General features: G+C 31.2%; 2 protein-coding genes across 2 annotated transcripts; both read left to right on the plus strand.

Moving 5' to 3' along the window:
* Positions 1 to 12,825: 12,825 nt before the first annotated feature.
* LOC131594567 (uncharacterized) lies at positions 12,826 to 14,679 on the plus strand. The gene is made up of 2 exons (XM_058866737.1): positions 12,826 to 12,984; positions 13,465 to 14,679. Exon 2 carries the CDS (start codon positions 13,466 to 13,468, stop codon positions 14,264 to 14,266), a length of 801 nt encoding a protein of 266 aa, XP_058722720.1. The 5' UTR covers positions 12,826 to 12,984; position 13,465; the 3' UTR covers positions 14,267 to 14,679.
* A 781-nt stretch (positions 14,680 to 15,460) lies between these two features.
* On the plus strand, positions 15,461 to 18,178 carry LOC131594566 (uncharacterized). Its single transcript, XM_058866736.1, has 6 exons — positions 15,461 to 15,815; positions 15,920 to 16,069; positions 16,624 to 16,882; positions 17,066 to 17,284; positions 17,441 to 17,583; positions 17,667 to 18,178. Exons 1-6 carry the CDS (start codon positions 15,528 to 15,530, stop codon positions 17,964 to 17,966), a joined length of 1,359 nt encoding a protein of 452 aa, XP_058722719.1. The 5' UTR covers positions 15,461 to 15,527; the 3' UTR covers positions 17,967 to 18,178.
* The last annotated feature ends 1,104 nt before the right edge of the window (positions 18,179 to 19,282 follow it).

Genomic DNA, 19,282 nt, shown 5'->3' on the forward strand with positions numbered 1-19,282 from the left:
TAGTCCCTCCTCCAAGCACACCAGCAATCATACTCAGAGCCTCTGCAAGAGCATCATCGTTTCTTCCTCTTCCAGCCATTGTTCTGCTTAATCACAAATAATCCAGTCAGAACAAAAGTATCGACAATAACCCGTATTAGTCGCATACACAAAAGGACTGACACAAGACTCTGGTCACAACGACCGACTATGCTCTGATACCACTATTGTAACACCCCTCTAATAACCCGCGGTAATTTAATAATTAATAAATCAGAGTAAGCATGCAAGGGGCATCACAATCCATAAATAATAAAACACCACGTCGGTATAGTCATGCATTCACTGAAAACAACTGAAATTATAACTCAACAGATAAAATCATGTTTTATACAGCGGAATTAAAACACACAGAGTCAACATTCATCATAATGTATCTGACTCAATCCACAACCAAATAGAGTTATAACCAACTCATACACAAACGTGTTCCCAGTGTTACATCTACCAGAGCATGACACCGACACTATAACCAAAAACAGACTTATGAGCTAATCCTCACCAAGTCACGCCGCTATCCTCAATCTGAAAAATGACAACAGGTAAGGGTGAGTCTCATCACAGTTAACCAATGTTATCACATCACAAATAATAACATGTCATAGTTATATCATTCACCCAACCGTTTCATATTCAGACAATCACCAATCATATGTCCACAGACAAACAAACAATCAACACATATATAATCATGTTATAGCAAATCATGCACATGTATGAAACTGACACTATGCATGTGGTACCAATCATCACCAGTGGAATCATCCACCGACCGATCTATCATCAATTCAGAAACGGTCCTGCCAGCACCAATTCCACACAATGGGAATTCTTCCCCTCAATGAATCCTCTCATCATATAGGATTCAACTCATGTTTATGAATGCATGTAACATATATATAACATACTTTCATCATTACCAATCTATGAGTAGCATCAACTATACTCATTTCATCATCATCATCATCAATAACAAGCATGTTCATATATATATATATATATATCACATCATTCAACATAGTCAATCATCAGTAAACCATAGAATCACATCACAAGGTTTACACAGTACGAAACAATACACAAACAGGCATACCAACCGAAAGTTACACATCATCGAACTTTCCAGAAAAATCACAAAACAGAAATTTCACACACAGCACGCCACACGCGTATCACTATGCCTCATACGCATCCATACGCGTTTCCAACACGCCTCATACGCGTATCATACGCAATCCATCAGAACACAAAATAGCCTGTAAACCATCACATACGCGTATCAGTTCTCCATACGCGTATCACCAGAGCTATGTTCCTCTTTCCAAAATTCCATACGCGTATCAGCCTTGCCATACGCGTATCACCAGAATAATTTTCCTCTTTAATTATTCCCATACGCGTATGAGCATCCTCATACGCTCTCGTACGCAACACACCAGTACGTGGTTCTTGGGACAGGGCAACTGTGTATCATACGCGTATAGCCCCTTGGGAGTGTCCCCCATACGCGTATCAGCCTCATGCCATACGCGTATGGCACTGTTTCATACGCGAAATGCCAGAAATGCCCAATAACCTGCAGAATTCGACACAGTCCAAAAACCCATTCGTTCCCACTCATACCAGTCTACGAAATTGAGTCCAAAAACCAGAAAAATGCATCTAACAGTGTACGAATTCATCCACAAACAATAGCATATGATTCTCTAACCAATTCTATTCATCATATCCTAATCTATCAGTTATTAGGGATTACAGTTCAAACCCAAATAATGAACACAGATGAATGTCTCAGAATTTGGAATCAATCAACCAAATAATATTCCTAATCCACATTACTACTCATAACACGATAATAGAGATTAAACGGAGAGTCCCCCCTTACCTCAGATAAGAATTCTTGATCTTTGGTCTCTCCCTCTACAGATCTCCTTCAGTTCCTCGTGTTCTCAGCCTTCGTTCTTTCACGTTCTTTCTTCCTTCCCAGTTCCAAATGTTTATGAAAAATAATATAATAATTTAGTAAAAAGGATTATAAAATTACCCTCCCTCTTTTACTAATTACTCATATGGCCCAAATGCCATAAACCATTATTTTCACAAAACCCCCAATAATTCTAATTATTAATTCAATAATCCAATTAAATTAATATTAAAATTATACGGGTGTTACAATTAACGTATTGATAAAATCAAATTCATTATGACCTGTCTCCACAATTCCAATATTTAAAAGTAATCATTATGATTAATTAATCCTAAAAAGGTGGAATTCAAATAACTCTCTATACAATATCAACAAATGACATTAATTTTATACAATATTTAATAACTAATGTCAACTGTTTATACAAAATTTTTTATAAACAAGAAATAATTTACTGTTGATACAATTTTTTTTATAAACGGTAATAAATTATAAGTATTTTTATAAACGGGAAAAAGCCAACTGTTTATATAATTTTTTTTATAAAACGGGAAAGAGTTGGTATTGAATATCTTATTCTTTAAAAACTTACTCTTTATTATAAAATAACTATCTTATTTGTAAAAAAATTAAGAGAAATAATTATTTAATATAATATTAAATAATTTTTTTAATTATAATATTCATTTCAATTACGTAAATTTTATTTTTTTCCCAAATTCAATTACAAATAAAAATATACTATGTCAACTAATATATTATAGGTAAAATATATAAACAAGCCTATAATATAAAATTTCTTAAATTTTAAGATAGTATATTTATTTTCAAAGTAATCATTAAGAGGTAGTACCATGATTACCTATTATAAGTTTTACTAAAAAAACCTATTATACCTTTTACTAAAAAGCCTATTTTAATAATTTTATTTATTGCAGACAATTCATTAACGTATTGATAAAACCGAATTCATTATGACCTGCCTCCACAACTTCTTGGGAAACCTACACACCTCTTATAATAACATTGTGTATGAACTGAACGCACGGGTAAATGATTTCTTAATGTGTATATATTTTATTTACATTTTTAACCATCATTATATTATATTTATTTACAACTGTGATAGATAAATGCTTAATTATTTCCTTTATTTTTTATATGTACATATTAACCTATAACTATGCTTATAATAATATAGGGGTATGAGTGACAATAAACAAAATTTGGACAAAAAAGTTTGGTACCTGTTACCAAATCAAATAAATATAATCACATATATTATATTTATTTATTATTTATAATATTGTGCAATACGTGCGAACGCACGGGTAGATGACTACTCACGATAGATTATAGCTATATTGTATAATGTGTGCGAACGCACGGGTAGATGACTACTTAATTATTTTATTTATTTTTTCTACTAAACTATATATTTCTAACTAGATTAAATTAATATTTATTTGACAATTATAATTTCAATTATTTTTTATTTTTAATTTGTGTATCTTATATATATATATATATATATATATATATATATATATATATATTTATTAACCATTGTTATATATTTATTTATTGTTTATATCGACTTTACGTGACCCGTGCGGGCGCACGGGTCCTTTACTAGTTATTATTTATGACAAATATCATACCTATGTAGTTTAAGAACCTATTAACAAAATAACAAATAAAATCAAATATTGTATTGAAAAGAAAAAAGAAAATTTTGAAAGGATAAAATTGATTTGGACTAATCAAATTTATTTTTAAAAAAGTATGAAACTTTTAATTGGGCATATGGATTTTATTTGGCACTTGAAATTTTTTTTATTAATATATCTTTATTTATTTAGAAAAGATATATAAAGATTTAATTCATATTTATTATTATTATTATTATGGATATAGGATTAAATGACACCAAGGTGTCAAATTTAATTTGAGATTTGGTGTAAAATTAAACTTTGAGACTTTAGTGTATTAATGTAAATAAATTATATATATTGTCAATTTATTATAATTGTTTAATTTTTAAAAGTGATTGATTTTATTATTATACTAAATGTTATATATTAGGATTATATTTAACAAATTTATTATGAATGATTTATTAAATTGTAATTATTATTAAACTATTAGCAACTATTAAATTCAAGGCACGGGTTAAATATTTTCTAAGTAAATAAACTATTTTAAAAACACTTATAATTTACAAATTTTACTTATAATAAGATTACTATTGTATAGATAAAATGTTATTGTTATTAATAGTATACATAAAAAAAAAGTTTATTTAATTAAAAAATTTGTAAATTATAAAATAATTTCATCATTTCTAATTTATTAATCAAAAGACCAAAAGGGGAAAGGGACGCTCAGGATTCTAAAAAGTTTGATTATTATTTTATTTTTTTAAAAGGAAAACAAAACATCAAATCCAAAACTATTATTATTTATTAATCAATAATTAAAATTTATTAACAAAATTAAATTAAATGAAAAACAAATAAATAAAATAAAATAAAAACTATCCTACAAAAGGGAAGGAGGGCCCATTCCTTCAAATATTTTGTTAAATTTTTTTATCTAAATTTAAATTTTATTTAATAAAAACAACAAATAAACTAAAAAGAATTTAATTTTTATTTTATTTTAAAATAATAAAAAACAAACTTAACCAAGAAAAGAAACAAAGAACCGTCCATGGTAAAAAATAATGATTTTGATTGATTATTATTTAATTAACAAATATCCACAACTAAAAAAAATTAAATTAAAATAAAACCAAAATTTTTACAGTATTATTTTTCTCATATATAAATATTTATTTTGTATTGGTATTAATTATAAAAATATTTATTTTCCATTTATAAAAATAATACTGTTTAAAAAAATATTTTAGTCCTTAATTTCCTCATTAGAGACACATGAACCCAAATTATAAAATCAATAGCAGAGTATATGTAATTCAAACTTCACTCAAAGTTTCATTAGTTCTATAATTCATTATGGAATCACACATGTTGTATTAAAGTATTGAAGGTTACTTGTAGTGTTGTATCCTTAAAGTAATTTTGTCCTTGCTCAGCCACTTGGCTTTAGCACATTTGCATGATAAGAAATGCAAACTTTTGCAATCTATCATATAAGAAAATTGATTGTTCTTGAAAAACCAATTTTGCCCTTCTTTGCATTCTAACTTGCCACGTGGCTAGCCTCTTCAACGGGCTTCCAAACTTGAACTTTTTCATTCCTACTCCTATGCTTCTTTTCCTACCTTTTCTATGCTACTTTTTTGCAAAACTACTTTATGCAAAACTACTTTTCCTTTTTTTATCGAAAACAGAAATTTTTTTCCCATCCTTTCCCATCAAATGACTACCTAGCAGACCTACGTACTTTACTTGCATTTTTGGTTTTCCTTGCTTCCATACAAACCCAAAATCTCCAATATCCATACAAATATAGCTACTTCATCTTCCTCTCTCTCTCTCTCTTCAATATCTCACCCAAAATCTCCCTCCTACAATTCCTTACCTTCTCTACTCGTCTTCCTTTTCTCCTCCACCGAAAATCTCCCTCCGTCTCTCTACCATGGCCAGACCATTCGAAAAAATCTCCGACATCAATGACACAAAAGATTTGTGGAAGGTGGCGGTTCGTGTGGAGCATAAATATGGTTTTCCTTCTTTCCATACAAATCACTTGTAAAACTACATCTAAATGTTTACTTTCCTTGTGTTTATATTAGAAGTTCATTTTATGTATATTTCATATATACATAGTTTCTCTCTTAAAAATGCAAATTTCCCTTGTGTTCAAATAGTATATTATTTTCTGGTTGTTTTACTTATGTGCTAAAACAAGTTTGAATAGGTTATTTTCAAATAGTAGTTGGATCTATGTTCAAATAGTTGTCCTTTTATGTATAGCTTGCTGCAATAACAAAAATGTTTACTTTTCTTCTGTTCAGATTAGAAGTTCATTTAAGATCTGGAATTAATAATTGATTTAAAGTATTCTATCTTCATTTCATAACATATATGTTTTTTCTACACACTTCAGAAGAATTGATAAATTTTCTATTTAACTTTTTATTTATTGTTGACTCCTATTCTATTATTTCCTTTCTAACTTCATTTTAACTCTTATTCTATTCTTAAAAAATCTATTATTCATCTAAATGTTTTTACGTGTACCAGACATTTTTCTATACATTCAATTATTATTTTTTCACGGGTACCGGACATTTTTCTATACATTTAATTATTATTTTTTCACGGGTACCAGACATTTTTCTATACATTTAATTATTATTTTTTACGGGTACCAGACATTTTTCTATTAAAAAATATACATCTGAAACAAATGCGTGTCCCGTACTAGAACCCGTGCGAACGCACGGGTTTGTTACTAGTTGACCAATAAATAGATTGACAAATCCTATAGTGAATCTTCAAATGAGACATACAGTTCAGAATCAGCAACAAAATGTGTAATGTTAAATAGTGTAACAGTCTCCCTGAAGGAAAAATGGACAATAATCCATGCATCCATTTCACCAAATATTGAAGTAACAACATTTGGTTCCTGTAAACAATAGCCGTGTCATTTTCCAAATTGAATCATGATTTTCATTATCATAGTTTATAATAACTACTGAGCTAAAACATGTCATCCTTGCCTCTGAAAAATGCGTAACTTCTAAATTAAAATCTCATAATCTTTATTACAATGCAGTTCATACCATTTGTAGAAAACATATATGAGTCTAACCAATTACTAAAATACATAAACAAATGTATAATTTAAAATGAAAAGACTATGTATTACAAATAGAATATTTTAATTTTGAGAAGATAGACTACATTTTTGGAAAATACTATGGGGGTGTTTGTTTCGGAGATACAAATGTTATTCCCGGGAATGTGACATTGAAATTTACATATTCCTTTGTTTGTTTCAAGTTTTGATAAATTATTCCCGGGTACTTTTTATTCCCAGGAATAAATTTTGTTCATGAGTTTTTTCATTTTCATTCCCATGTAAAAGGATGGGAATCCTACAGTCCCATGGGAATATAAAATAACCAACCATAACTTCCCACTATCATATTATTATAACACATTTACTTTTTAATTTTTAATTTTTAAAATTTAATTAAAACAAAATCTAAAAATATTCCTAGGAACTTTATTCATTTGCCAAACACATTGATAGGAATAAAGTTCCAAGCAATAATATTCCAAGGAATGATATTTCCAGGATTATAATTTTAATCCTTCAAACAAACACACCCTATGTCTTAAATAATTATTTTTTAATTGCTTTATATTTATTTTCAAATTGTCATCTATTAAATATTTGTTTCTTAAGCTTGAAAAAGTTCATGCTACTATCAGAAAGAATTTGATTGCATACTTTTAAGAATCAAATAGAAGAGAGATCATCTTATGTGTTCGAAAATTTTATGGTGGGTAGCAATGATCCTTCGTATAAGGCTACTCAACATAAGTACAAGGTTAATTTTATGTCAAAAACCAAAGTTTTCAAAGTAGCTGCTCTTGAGATACCACAATATCATTTTGATTTCATGCTTGTCTGCTACTAAAGAAGAGAGACAACTTGATAAGTTTATTTGTTTAGATAGTTTGTTGTTAAATTTTTTATGTATGTAATATTAATTAGGGCAAATTCCTTATCGCAAATATAATTTTGTTTAAATTAGATATTATTGGTCACGTGGTTGAAACGGATGTTGTGAAAGAGACTGATATAAATGGCAAAAAAATTAAAGTTATGGGTCTCACAATTGAGGATTAAGAGTAAGTTCTACCATTTTTTGTGAATTTTTAATTATGATACACAATATTTTAGTTGGTTTATAATTTAATCGATTTTGATTTTTCAAGAGCATTAGAATCCATTGCTCTTTATGGAATGAATTTGCTGAAAGAGTGCATCAATATATGGACACTCATAACTCATCAGATCGCGTTGTTATTATACTTCAACTTTGTAAGTTGAAAAGATATTTTGGTAAGTAAAAATTAGTCATCTTAATTCAAGGTGTCCTCTACTGTTTTTAACAACAACATGTTCCATATATTAATTTCTATTTTTTGTTGTTGACTAACAAAACGTGTAATTACTTAGGGGTTATGGGAGTATCTAATATTTTTTATGGAACTAAAATGATGTTGAATGATGATCTGCCAGACATTAATGAGTACAAATCAAACTAAGTTATTTTCTAATTCACCATTTTAAAATTGTTTTTATCAGATTTAATTTTATTCAAAGTTACACTAATAATAATATTTGTAAAATGAATGGTACTGATGTTTAACTGACTCAAGTAGTTAGCAATATGACTGGTCCAATAATACTATGTCTGTCAGATGATCTTTTAAAAACACGAAGGATGAATATAAATGACTTGATTGAATCTACTGATATAAAATTTGATGTCTAAACAAAAAATAACATTGCACGTTTACAAATAGTTGGTTGACTTCAGGTTTTTGTTATTACCAGTAAAATTTATTGACAACATCTTTTGTTTCTCAAATTTTTTCCACAAATGTGTTGGGTTTGTTCTTGCAAGGTCTATTAAATTGGACACAGGTCTTGGATGGTATTATAAAGCTTGCACAGAGTGTGCACCAAAAATTGTTATTAAATCTGTTGGAGTATACCTAACCCCAGTCAGTTTTTTCCCATGGGCAACTATATATGGCATTATCCAGAGTTACTTCAAAGAAAGGATTAAAGATATTGCTAACTGATGACGAAGGTCAAAATACAACTAAAACGGGAAATGTTGTTTACAAAGAAGCCTTTCGTAATATTTAGTAGTTATTTGTTTACTTATTTATCAGCAACTATGTGACTTGAAATATTTTGCTTTATGCAAATCTAAATTTTATATTAATTTATATTGTGTTATATATTTGTTTGCATTTTTTTTATAATATGTTATTGATTTATATATACAATATAATGTTCTAATATACCCGTGCATCGCACGGGTTAACGTCTAGTTAATTAGCAAAGAGTGACATTTTGGAGATTTGAAGAATTTGGTACGGTATAGTGGTAATTTTCTAAATGGGATCCACTAAAAAAATAAGGTTACTTTACATATCATTATCTGCTTATTTTTTCATTCATTTTCTAATATTTGCCTAAGTCAGTATAGAAAGAAAAGAGAGAAAAGAAGAAGAAAAAGAAAGAAAAAGAAGAAGAAACTCATGGAGGAAACACTTGAAGGAGATGGAGGATTCATCATCATCAACATCAAAGTCATCTCTTAAATTTCAATTTTAGGCTCTATTAAGGTGGATTTAGTTAGTATAGCTTTTGGAAGGGGTTTTGCATAAAATTGGGTAAGAGCTTTGGTAAATTCTTACTTGTTTGTGAAATTGATAATTGAAACTTGATCATTTCCATGTCGTGTGCTATGGTTATTAAGTCATGAAGTTATGTGGTGTTGATTCTTGTATGGTTATTGTGTTGTTGTTGTTGTATTGATGTTATGTTCATGTTGTGTGATCATGTGACAAAACCATGTTGTTGTTGTTCTTTCTTGGTGTTGTGATATGTTGATTAGATGGATTGTGTTGTTATGGTTAGAGATTCACGAGGTCAATAAGTGATGAAAAAAGTTACACGTTGGTGGTAATCGATTATCACTAACTGTGTGGGAAAATGCATAATTTAAATTAACGTATATTAAGTTTCGTAACTCGGAGTGAGACGCTGTCAGATGCGTTGGAAAACTAGTTCAGTGCTCTAACATATGGTTAAGTAAAATCATGCTTTTATGCCTTAGTTCTAGTAGTAAGCTTGGAATTTTATGAACCTTAGTTGTATGATAAATGGTATGACAACATACTTGAATGTTTTATTCATGATTAATGATGACTAAATTATCATGTGAATTTATCATTGGATTATTTAGTGTAGAGTTATGTATTAGTATGAGAGTTGTCATATTGTGCATATATGTTGAATCCTTACTTAACCCTAATTGATCAAATTCTATGATAATGAATCACTTTAAACCTATGATCATAGTCAGGTGAAAATGATTAGTAGAGAGGAACTTATATTATGATGAATAACTTAGGTTGTGATACTGGATTGTGAAAGGCACCTTAGTGTCTACCCATTAGCGAGTAGTCACTTGATATGAACCGTTCCATTAACGAGAGTGCCCGAATAACATGGACGGTGAACTATAGTCAAGTTGCAAGTTAATGGACTTTGTATGGAAATAATGTGGTTGATGAGAATAATCATGTGGTGATTAATGAGTATAATCACGTTGTGATTCATGAGTATAAACACATAGTGATTGATGAGATTCATCACATATTCATGAATAACCCCTATTTGTGTTAGTCCTGAGTTCGCTTCTTATGTAAATTAGTGATTAGGATATACAAATCATTTATTTGTAACCTCAAAGTGGGTTAGAGTCCCATAGATGAGTGAACCTCAAAATGGGTTAGAGTCCAATGGAGGAGCGAACTTCATTATGAGAAAGAATAATCATTGAGGTGGAGTACCATGACCCATAAACTACTTCATGAAAGTGGCCAACCGAGGAAAGTTAATTCACAAAGATGAATAACTGAGACTCGTATCAGCCCCATGTAAGAGGCTAGTTGGGATAGTATTTTGTAGGAAGTCTGGGACCCAAATCTGCCCCATGTTAGTGGCCAGCCGAGGAAGGTTGATCCATATAGATGAATAATAGAGACTCGTAACTACCCTATGTAAGTGGTCAGACGGGGAAGGACGTTCCTAAAAGAGATCAGTGACCCGTGTCCGTAGTCCTAAACGTGGGATCGACCGTGGAAAGATACTTTGTTGTTTGCATTCCCAAGTAGTGATTTTATTGAGTTACCTATTTCCATACGAAGCGAAATCCCATAGATACTCGAGCTCTTATTCTATTGTGTGAATGTATACACGTAGAATAAAGTTGAGCGATTTAAGTTAAGAGTATTGTGCAATGATCCTTTAGAGTCGAGTGGACCCATATAATAGGAGAACCCACTGAGATTATTATATCACCCCATTGTATTGTTGAATTTTCAGGTAACTCAAGGTAGGACAAAGGCAAAGGTAAATTTGTGCAAAAATGTTTTGAAGAATTCAATGTTTCAAGGTAATTTTTGCTGAATATATATATATATATATATATATATATATATATATATATATATATATATATATATATATATATATATATATATATATATATATATATATATATATATATATATATATATAGGCACTCGTGTATACCATGTGCCATATGATGTATTTTGGATATATTTGACATGTATATTAATGATGTTGTTAGAAAACTTATGTCGTATCAGTACCAATTAACACTTGTATGATATTATTTTAGATTTATATTATACGCGGTGTTACAAATCTAGCATTAGTCAAGATTCTATTCAATGTTAGATTTTGATCCGATGATCAGAAACAACATATTTTAATAACTCTAAAAATAACAAGCTTAAATCAAGACCATTTAATGTTAATCATATTAAATGTCTGTTTTATTCACCTTGAGGCGCCCACACAACTTAAAAGAACACTTGCATTTCCTTGCTCTCGTGTCACCTCATTTCAACTTTCGGATAAGTTTTTCATACTTGTCACTTATTTCGCATCTCATCGTCATATATGCTTATCTTCTATCAAAACCAGAATTTGACCTCCCGATTATAATAATGAACCCTAATTTGGCAGCCAGCATGCGAACCCATAGAAGCATATATGTTCACGTATATCAAACTTTTGTTTTTTTTGAAAATTATTTTACAACCCTTACATGGACATCACCCAATTTAACATACAATAGTCTTAGAGACAACACCATGGTGCATCATAATTACAATCATTCATCACAATAGACAATTTTAATTCAACATCAAAACAATCTAGATTTTAATTTCCTGATACAATGTAACAAAATCCAGATTTTAAAATCCAAACGCAGCATATATACTTCAGCTGCAAAAAACTAATGACCTCAAGCAATAATCAATGCAGTACATGTATATTACCTAAAATTCCAACTTTTTTATCCCCTTTGATACCACCATACACAAGACTGGTATTTTGAAGTATAAATCTTGAATGAGAATGAAAGAACGTGATGGCCAAATTCCTTTTACCACTTAGATTTTTGAAAATTGTAATTCAGACTGTATCCAAAGATTAAATTCTAGAGATATTTTTGACAAAAATTATAATATCTATCTGATTTATTAATTTTGTATGTATTATGCATATGAATTTCAAAATTTGAACCATTACTAAATTATTTTATTTTGAATTTTTATAAATTGCAACATCCAATTTTTTTCTTCCAATTAGGGGAAATGATCCGTAGGGGTGTTCATTGATTCGGGTAAATCTGAATCAAACCATAGTGTTTGGGTTCAACATTTTTTCAGTTCGGAGAAGAACCAAACCAAACCAATGAAATCCAATGACAATTGGTTCGGGCATCAGATTTTCAATTTTTGTATCAGCAACTCCAACCCAACCCAAACCAACCATAATTAATTATCATGAAAATTACTACCAAGCATTATTAGAAAATTATTAGTGTAACGTGGTAACTGAGCATAGAGCTATGAAACACATTCATTATCTCGGTTCAATGTTGACTTTATCGTAAAAATTTACAAATTCAATACAAACACATCGGTTTAATCTTAATCAATTTGAATATCGAATTTTCTCAAAATCGAACCAAACCGGTTCGCCATTGACCCGAACATTATAATAACCCCATAAATGAAAGATATGGAACACGGAATGTGACATGTTATAGGTACATGTAGTGGGCGAGGTGAATCATGAAAACGACATCGTTTTGGAACAGAGCTGATTTGCAATCGAATTGAGTGGTACCAACCAGCGATTCTCTGCTCGTGCCACTTTCAATTCGTTTCCGCTTTCCCATTTTTTCGGTATCTTCAATTCCCCTTTCTCAACTCTTTCCTTTTTATTAGGGTTTGTTTATCCCCAAATTATTACACATGATTTCAATTTTCCGTTGCTTTTCAATTTATCAATCTTTGCTTGTTTTCAGTTAGTTAATTTTGAAAAAGAACTATTTGAATTGAGAGTTATGTTTGATGTTATAGTATAGCTCTATAGTTATGTTTATACAGAAATTAAGATGTAGAAATTAATTTCAATTTATATGAAAAGTTATTGTTTTGAATACTCATATTTGATTTTTAATCCTTAATTCGATTCACCTTTGTTGTTGCTGCTGCTGTTGTTGTTGTTGTTGTTGTCGTCGTCGTTGTTTTTTCTGTTACTGTTTTGTGGTTCTGTTCTACTTGCTTGTTTCAGATTTTATGTGCTGAACCAGTCATTAGTTAATCACATTAAGGACTGAATGATGATACCTTCTGATTGGTTATGTACTCATTGTGATTCAGAATGTGGAATTTTGCATCAAATTGTATTGCTGGAAATGCGGGACTGAATAAAGATTCTCCAAACCCAACTCATTCTACTTCAGAATGTTCTGATGATGAGAATTCTGTCGTAGGAAGAGAGGAAGGGCTTGAATGCCCGGTATGCTGGGAATCGTTCAACATTGTTGAAAACGTGCCTTATGTTTTATGGTGTGGTCATACCCTTTGTAAAAACTGTATCTTGGGACTACAATGGGCTGTTGTGAAGTTTCCTACGCTACCGGTTCAACTTCCGCTTTTCATTTCCTGCCCGTGGTGCAACCTACTATCATTCCGTTTAGTTTATCGGGGAAATCTTAGATTCCCTCGCAAGAACTACTTTCTTCTTTGGATGGTTGAGGGCATGAACGGTGATCGAGTCAAATCTCATTCAACTTCCTGTGGGGATAATCAACAAAATTGTACAAGCAGGGGCAGTTTAACCTCAGGAGACCAAGTAAACCATGGCAACCTTCAGAGGGGGCAAGTTCATCATCCTGATCCATCGAGATCCGGCCAGCGTCAAGGTAATGCCGGTAATTACCTCAATATGGAAAGAGCCCATATATCTCTTCGAAAGTCACTGATTTTCTTGGTCCAGTTGACTGCTAAGTTCCCATTGATCCTTATATTTCTTTTGATTATCTTGTATGCAATACCGGCCAGTGCAGCCATTTTGGCTATGTATATACTTGTTACAATCCTCTTTGCACTCCCATCATTTCTTATCTTGTACTTCTCATATCCTAGCTTAGACTGGCTTGTCAGGGAAATCGTTGCGTGAGATCATCAAAGCCTAATTTTACCTCACTTTGTTCAATGATTTGCCACCGAACCTTTAGTCCTTTACAGGCTGTGTCGATTCTCTTCCGACATACAGCATTGCTCAATTTTATATAGTAGTATATGCGACTCGGTCTTTATTTCAGCTATAGTGGAGTTTGGCTGGTTGGTACTGGGTAGGTACAAAATCAGTTTTTGGCACTAATGTTGTTGATATCAACCAAGGCTGTGGAATAGGGTGCTGATAGCCTGCGCCGTTTTTCTGAAGGCTACTGCGATGCTTGGGGATTTCATTTATCAATGTCATGTTTTGTATGGTATGGGTATTTCTTTTAATATGTTTGTAAATTGTATATAACAACTTTGTTGTTTGTGTAGTTTACATTTGAAGTACTATCTGCATAATTTGAAACAGTTTTCTGTGCTTGGCTGCTACAAATTCTGCAACTCTTTAGGTTATATATGTTTCATGTATGGCTGTATAATTGGCTTCGATCATGCTTGAGAAATGTATGTCTCAACTCAAGCACATCATGTATAAAGGACACCATGCAACTCAAGCACCTCTGCAGTCCAAAATGAACTGTTCTATGCTCATGCAACTTTTACAACATGTTTGAAAAGTCATTTGCAACCTTAAAAATCAAGTTTGATGGAAGACACCATATTTGAAATTAAACTTGCTTTTGAGATTCATAAAAAAAAACTTGCTTTTGATATTGCTGAAAATATCTTTGACTTTTGTAAAAAAAAAACTTCTTTAATAAAATATAAAGTTAGAAGGATTTTCTCTATAGTAAAATGATCACAAATTCTTGCATATCTTGCCAATCTTCAATATACACAACTTAAAACAACACAATATTGTGTCTTTAAAGAACCATGCATTTACTTGGAAAATATCAACATATTTAAAAATATTGGTTTTGAAAGAGCATAGACTCTCAATTCTCAAAACAAGAGATTGATGAACAAATGAGCAAGCTATTTTATTTCACTAGTTAAAATATTTCAAAAAAGAATAAATTTAAAAAACAATAAATGTAAATATAAATAATAAATACCTTTAAGAAAAAAAAAGTCTACAAGATTGTAGAAGAGTTAAGATGTGGTTCTTAAACATCCTAATTGGACAAAATCCTAAGACCAAAATTCCACGTGTCAAAACCACATCCAATAATGTGTTTTCACTCCATGTACCCACCACAAAACCAGTGCCTTAGTTTGTTTACGATGATGACAACATTAGCAAAGTAAAAAAAATGGTGGCAACAATTTCTGTTTCTTCTCCAAATTCCACACTTTTGAAGAACCCCATCTACTTGAAAGACTCAAGTTCAAATTTTTATGGTAGTTCTTTAAAGGGTCTCTCCTTGAATCTCAAACCAAGACAACAAAGAAGAGACTCAGTCAATTTTGTTGTTGCTTCTTCATCCACAACCCCTTCTGCAACAACAACAAGCAATTCTAATGGAAGATTTTACTTCAACATCACTGGTTTTCCTTTTCCACTTGGTCCTTTCCTCAATAGACTCACTATTAGAACTGAGGTTTATTCTTTATACCATTTTGATTTGTCTTATATTTGATTTTATCTAGGATTCTGTTTTTTGAGACACTAATTGCTCTTTTTTGTTTTAATCATATGATGTAGGCTGTGAAGGGTAGTATATGGCTATTTGAACAAGAGCAGGCCTTGGGCTTCAGCAGTGTTTCAACAAACATTAGAATGACTGTTATTAAACTCAAATCTGGTGGATTGTGGGTTCATGCACCTATTGCTCCAACTGAAGAGTGTGTTCAGGTTCCATTATGATTACCAATCTCTTTGAATATATACAAACTTGAAATGATCTCTTATGTAAAAATCAATTGCTACATTATGCTGCAAGAAAATTTCTATGACTTAATCAAGAGCTTTGTAGCACTCACACTTCAAGACGTGTCTGGTGTTTGATTGAAGGCGTGTCTGGCGTCTGACACTTCATATTGAAGGCGTGTCAGATGTCATATTGAAGGTGTATCTGGCGTTTGACACTTCATATTGAAGGCGTGTCAGATGTCATATTGAAGGTGTATCTGGCGTCTAACACTTTATATTGAAGGCATGTCTGTTGTCTGACATTTCAGATTGAAGGCGCGTCTAGTGTTTGACACTACAGTTACATTTCAATCACTTTTATTTTCTTAAATTATTATTGATGTCTAGTTGTTAGTATCGTGTTTGGTGTTTGTATTGGTGCTTCATAGATCAGGAGTGTTAGTTTTGTGAACAGAGGAATATAGAATCCGCATTATTGATAGGGTGATTTTGTTATACTTTCTTAACATATGATATTTTTTTTTTGTTTCTTGTAGCTAATAAAGGAATTGGGGGCTCCGGTGGAATACATTGTCCTCCCTACTTTTGCTTACGAGCACAAAATATTCGTCGGTCCATTTTCAAGAAAATTTCCGCGTGCTCAGGTATGGGTGGCACCAAGGCAATGGAGTTGGCCATTGAACTTACCTTTAGAATTCTTTGGCATTTTTCGCGCCAGAACTTTGAAAGACGAGGATTTGTCCACTCCTTGGGCTAGTGACATAGAGCAAAAGGTTCTAAGTTCACCCGAAGTTGGTAATGATAAGATTAATTTTTGCACATTTTCATACTAAGAGTCTATTTGGATTTACTTATTTGTTTTTGTCTTCCAACATATGTGCTTAAACAACTTATGACATGTCTATAAGCTGTTTTCAGCTTATATTCATAAACTCTTCAGGATAGCTTATGAAAAGTCTCATTTGGTTATTGTCTTAGGAATTGGGCCATATGTGGAAGTAGCTTTTTACCACAAGCCTTCAAGGACACTATTGGTTACAGATGCTGTTATTTTTGTATCAAGACAGCCACCTGAGTGTATTAACAAAGAATCACTTTTAGCATCTGCAAAAAATGGTCTTGCTGTAAAGATTCTTAGTAAAGGAAAAGAAGTGCCCGACGAACCGGTAGTTGACAACAAAAGGAACCTGCAAAAAGGTGGCCGTTTCGTTCTCACGTTTCATGTTTTTTATTTTCACTTCAACTAGTGCGTATCTGGTCTTAGTTTCAAGTATAATCAATTCGGAAAACAATATTGAAACACTTTTCATTATTTCTAAAATCGTATTGTTAACCTGTCTTTTTTTCTTGCAGGATGGGAAAGAATGGTTCTACAAATCTTGTTTCTCGGTCCGTCTAATCTTTTGGAACCTAATGCTAGCTTTGAACAGATGTCAGAGAAGTTGATTGTTTCACCTATTGTCAAGACTCTTGTCTTCAGTAAAGTTCCCGAAAAGGTAATCTTATATCAATAAGTACTTATACGATAAGCGCTTATATGAAAACATTTTTGATTTTGTTTTACGATGGTTCAATTCAGGTAAGAGACTGGGTCGATAGCATTTTGCGAGATTGGAAATTTAGAAGAATAATCCCAGCTCACTTTGCGGCACCAATAAACGCAAGTAGGTCTGATTTCCGGGCCGCATTTGGATTTCTAGACGAGTTTTTGGACGACCGGTACGATGCTTGGCCTTCACTCTCACTTCTGTTCTCATCAATCAAAGGAAAAGCAGCAAGCTACTTCCCTCCTGATGACATGAGGACCTTGTCATCACTAGACCAGTTTTTGGTCTCTGTTGGAGCTGTCAAGAAAACTGTTTCAGGAAGAAAGAGATAAGAGCGTGATAATATGAATCATGATCACTTGCAAATTGGAAAATTGCTTATAGTTTTTGTTAATTTAGGAGGTTGATGATTCTTAAACAAAATGTAAATGTTTTTGTTATAGTAGTAACTTGGTAAATGATACATTATGCATACATATGTTGTGCATTTCATATCAGGTAAAGTTGATAGCGATGTGATATAATTGTTTTACTTTTTCTATAATTCACAACATATTGGGTGTGTTTTGATTGACGGTGAACAAAATTGATTCTAGCAGAATTGAGTTTGGTAGAATTGATTTTAACAGAATTGAGTTTAGCATAATTGATTTATGTTTGGGATATGTAAAAGTGATTTGAAGTTTATATTTTACTGTAAAAATTATTCAAAATTGATCTACTTGAACCTACAAATTTTAGTTTCAAGTAGAATCAATTTTGGAGGCAAAATCAATTCTATTTTTAATAAAACACACCTTAAAATTATCCAGAATCAATTCTACACCTTTAGAATTGATTATGGATCTTTCAAAAGTCAATTCAAATATGCTATAATATATATATATATATATATATATATATATATATATATATATATATATATATATATATATATATATATATATATATATATATATATATATATATATATGATCCAACCTTCACAAGTTCCGCCACATCACTCTTACTCGACCCATCACCACCATCTTCATTCTCGTCATCATGAGTTGATCGGGTTGTCTTAGACTCAGTCATCAAAGATGGCAATAGAAAACAATTACGTTCACAAGGAGGTTACGATGATCCAAACGGACGCAACGTAGAAAATAAGAGAAATTTGATGAAAAATTTGTGAGAATCAAAAGACGATCTTCATAGACGGCATACCTATTTCGTACTTGAGAGGTTGACGATAACATCAGGTTTCTGGTATGGTGGTTGAGGACTCTGGTTATCAAGGTACTACTAAGGTTAACACTTAAACAATTAGGGTGTGTTTATTTTAAGGTTTAAAGAACTATTTTTGAAAATCTACTATCAAGCTATTAAAAGAGAAGTCCACCATTCTACCCAAATTACCCTTTATGTTCCAACAATTTACAAAGCAAAAATGATTAAATTGTCTTTTCATAATTCAACCATTTTATTCAACTTTCAAAATGCAACACATATCATTCAATCTTTCACATTTTAAATGATCATTTTCCTTTTCTTTCTCCGATATTTTTCACTTTCTTTTTAATTTTTTCTTTCTCAATTTTCTCTTTTCTCTTTTATTTTTTAAACATAAATAAATTAATAAATTAAATTAACATAATTATTAAAA

This window comes from Vicia villosa, linkage group LG4, assembly GCF_029867415.1.
Source record: "Vicia villosa cultivar HV-30 ecotype Madison, WI linkage group LG4, Vvil1.0, whole genome shotgun sequence".
Classification (NCBI taxonomy): domain Eukaryota; kingdom Viridiplantae; phylum Streptophyta; class Magnoliopsida; order Fabales; family Fabaceae; genus Vicia; species Vicia villosa.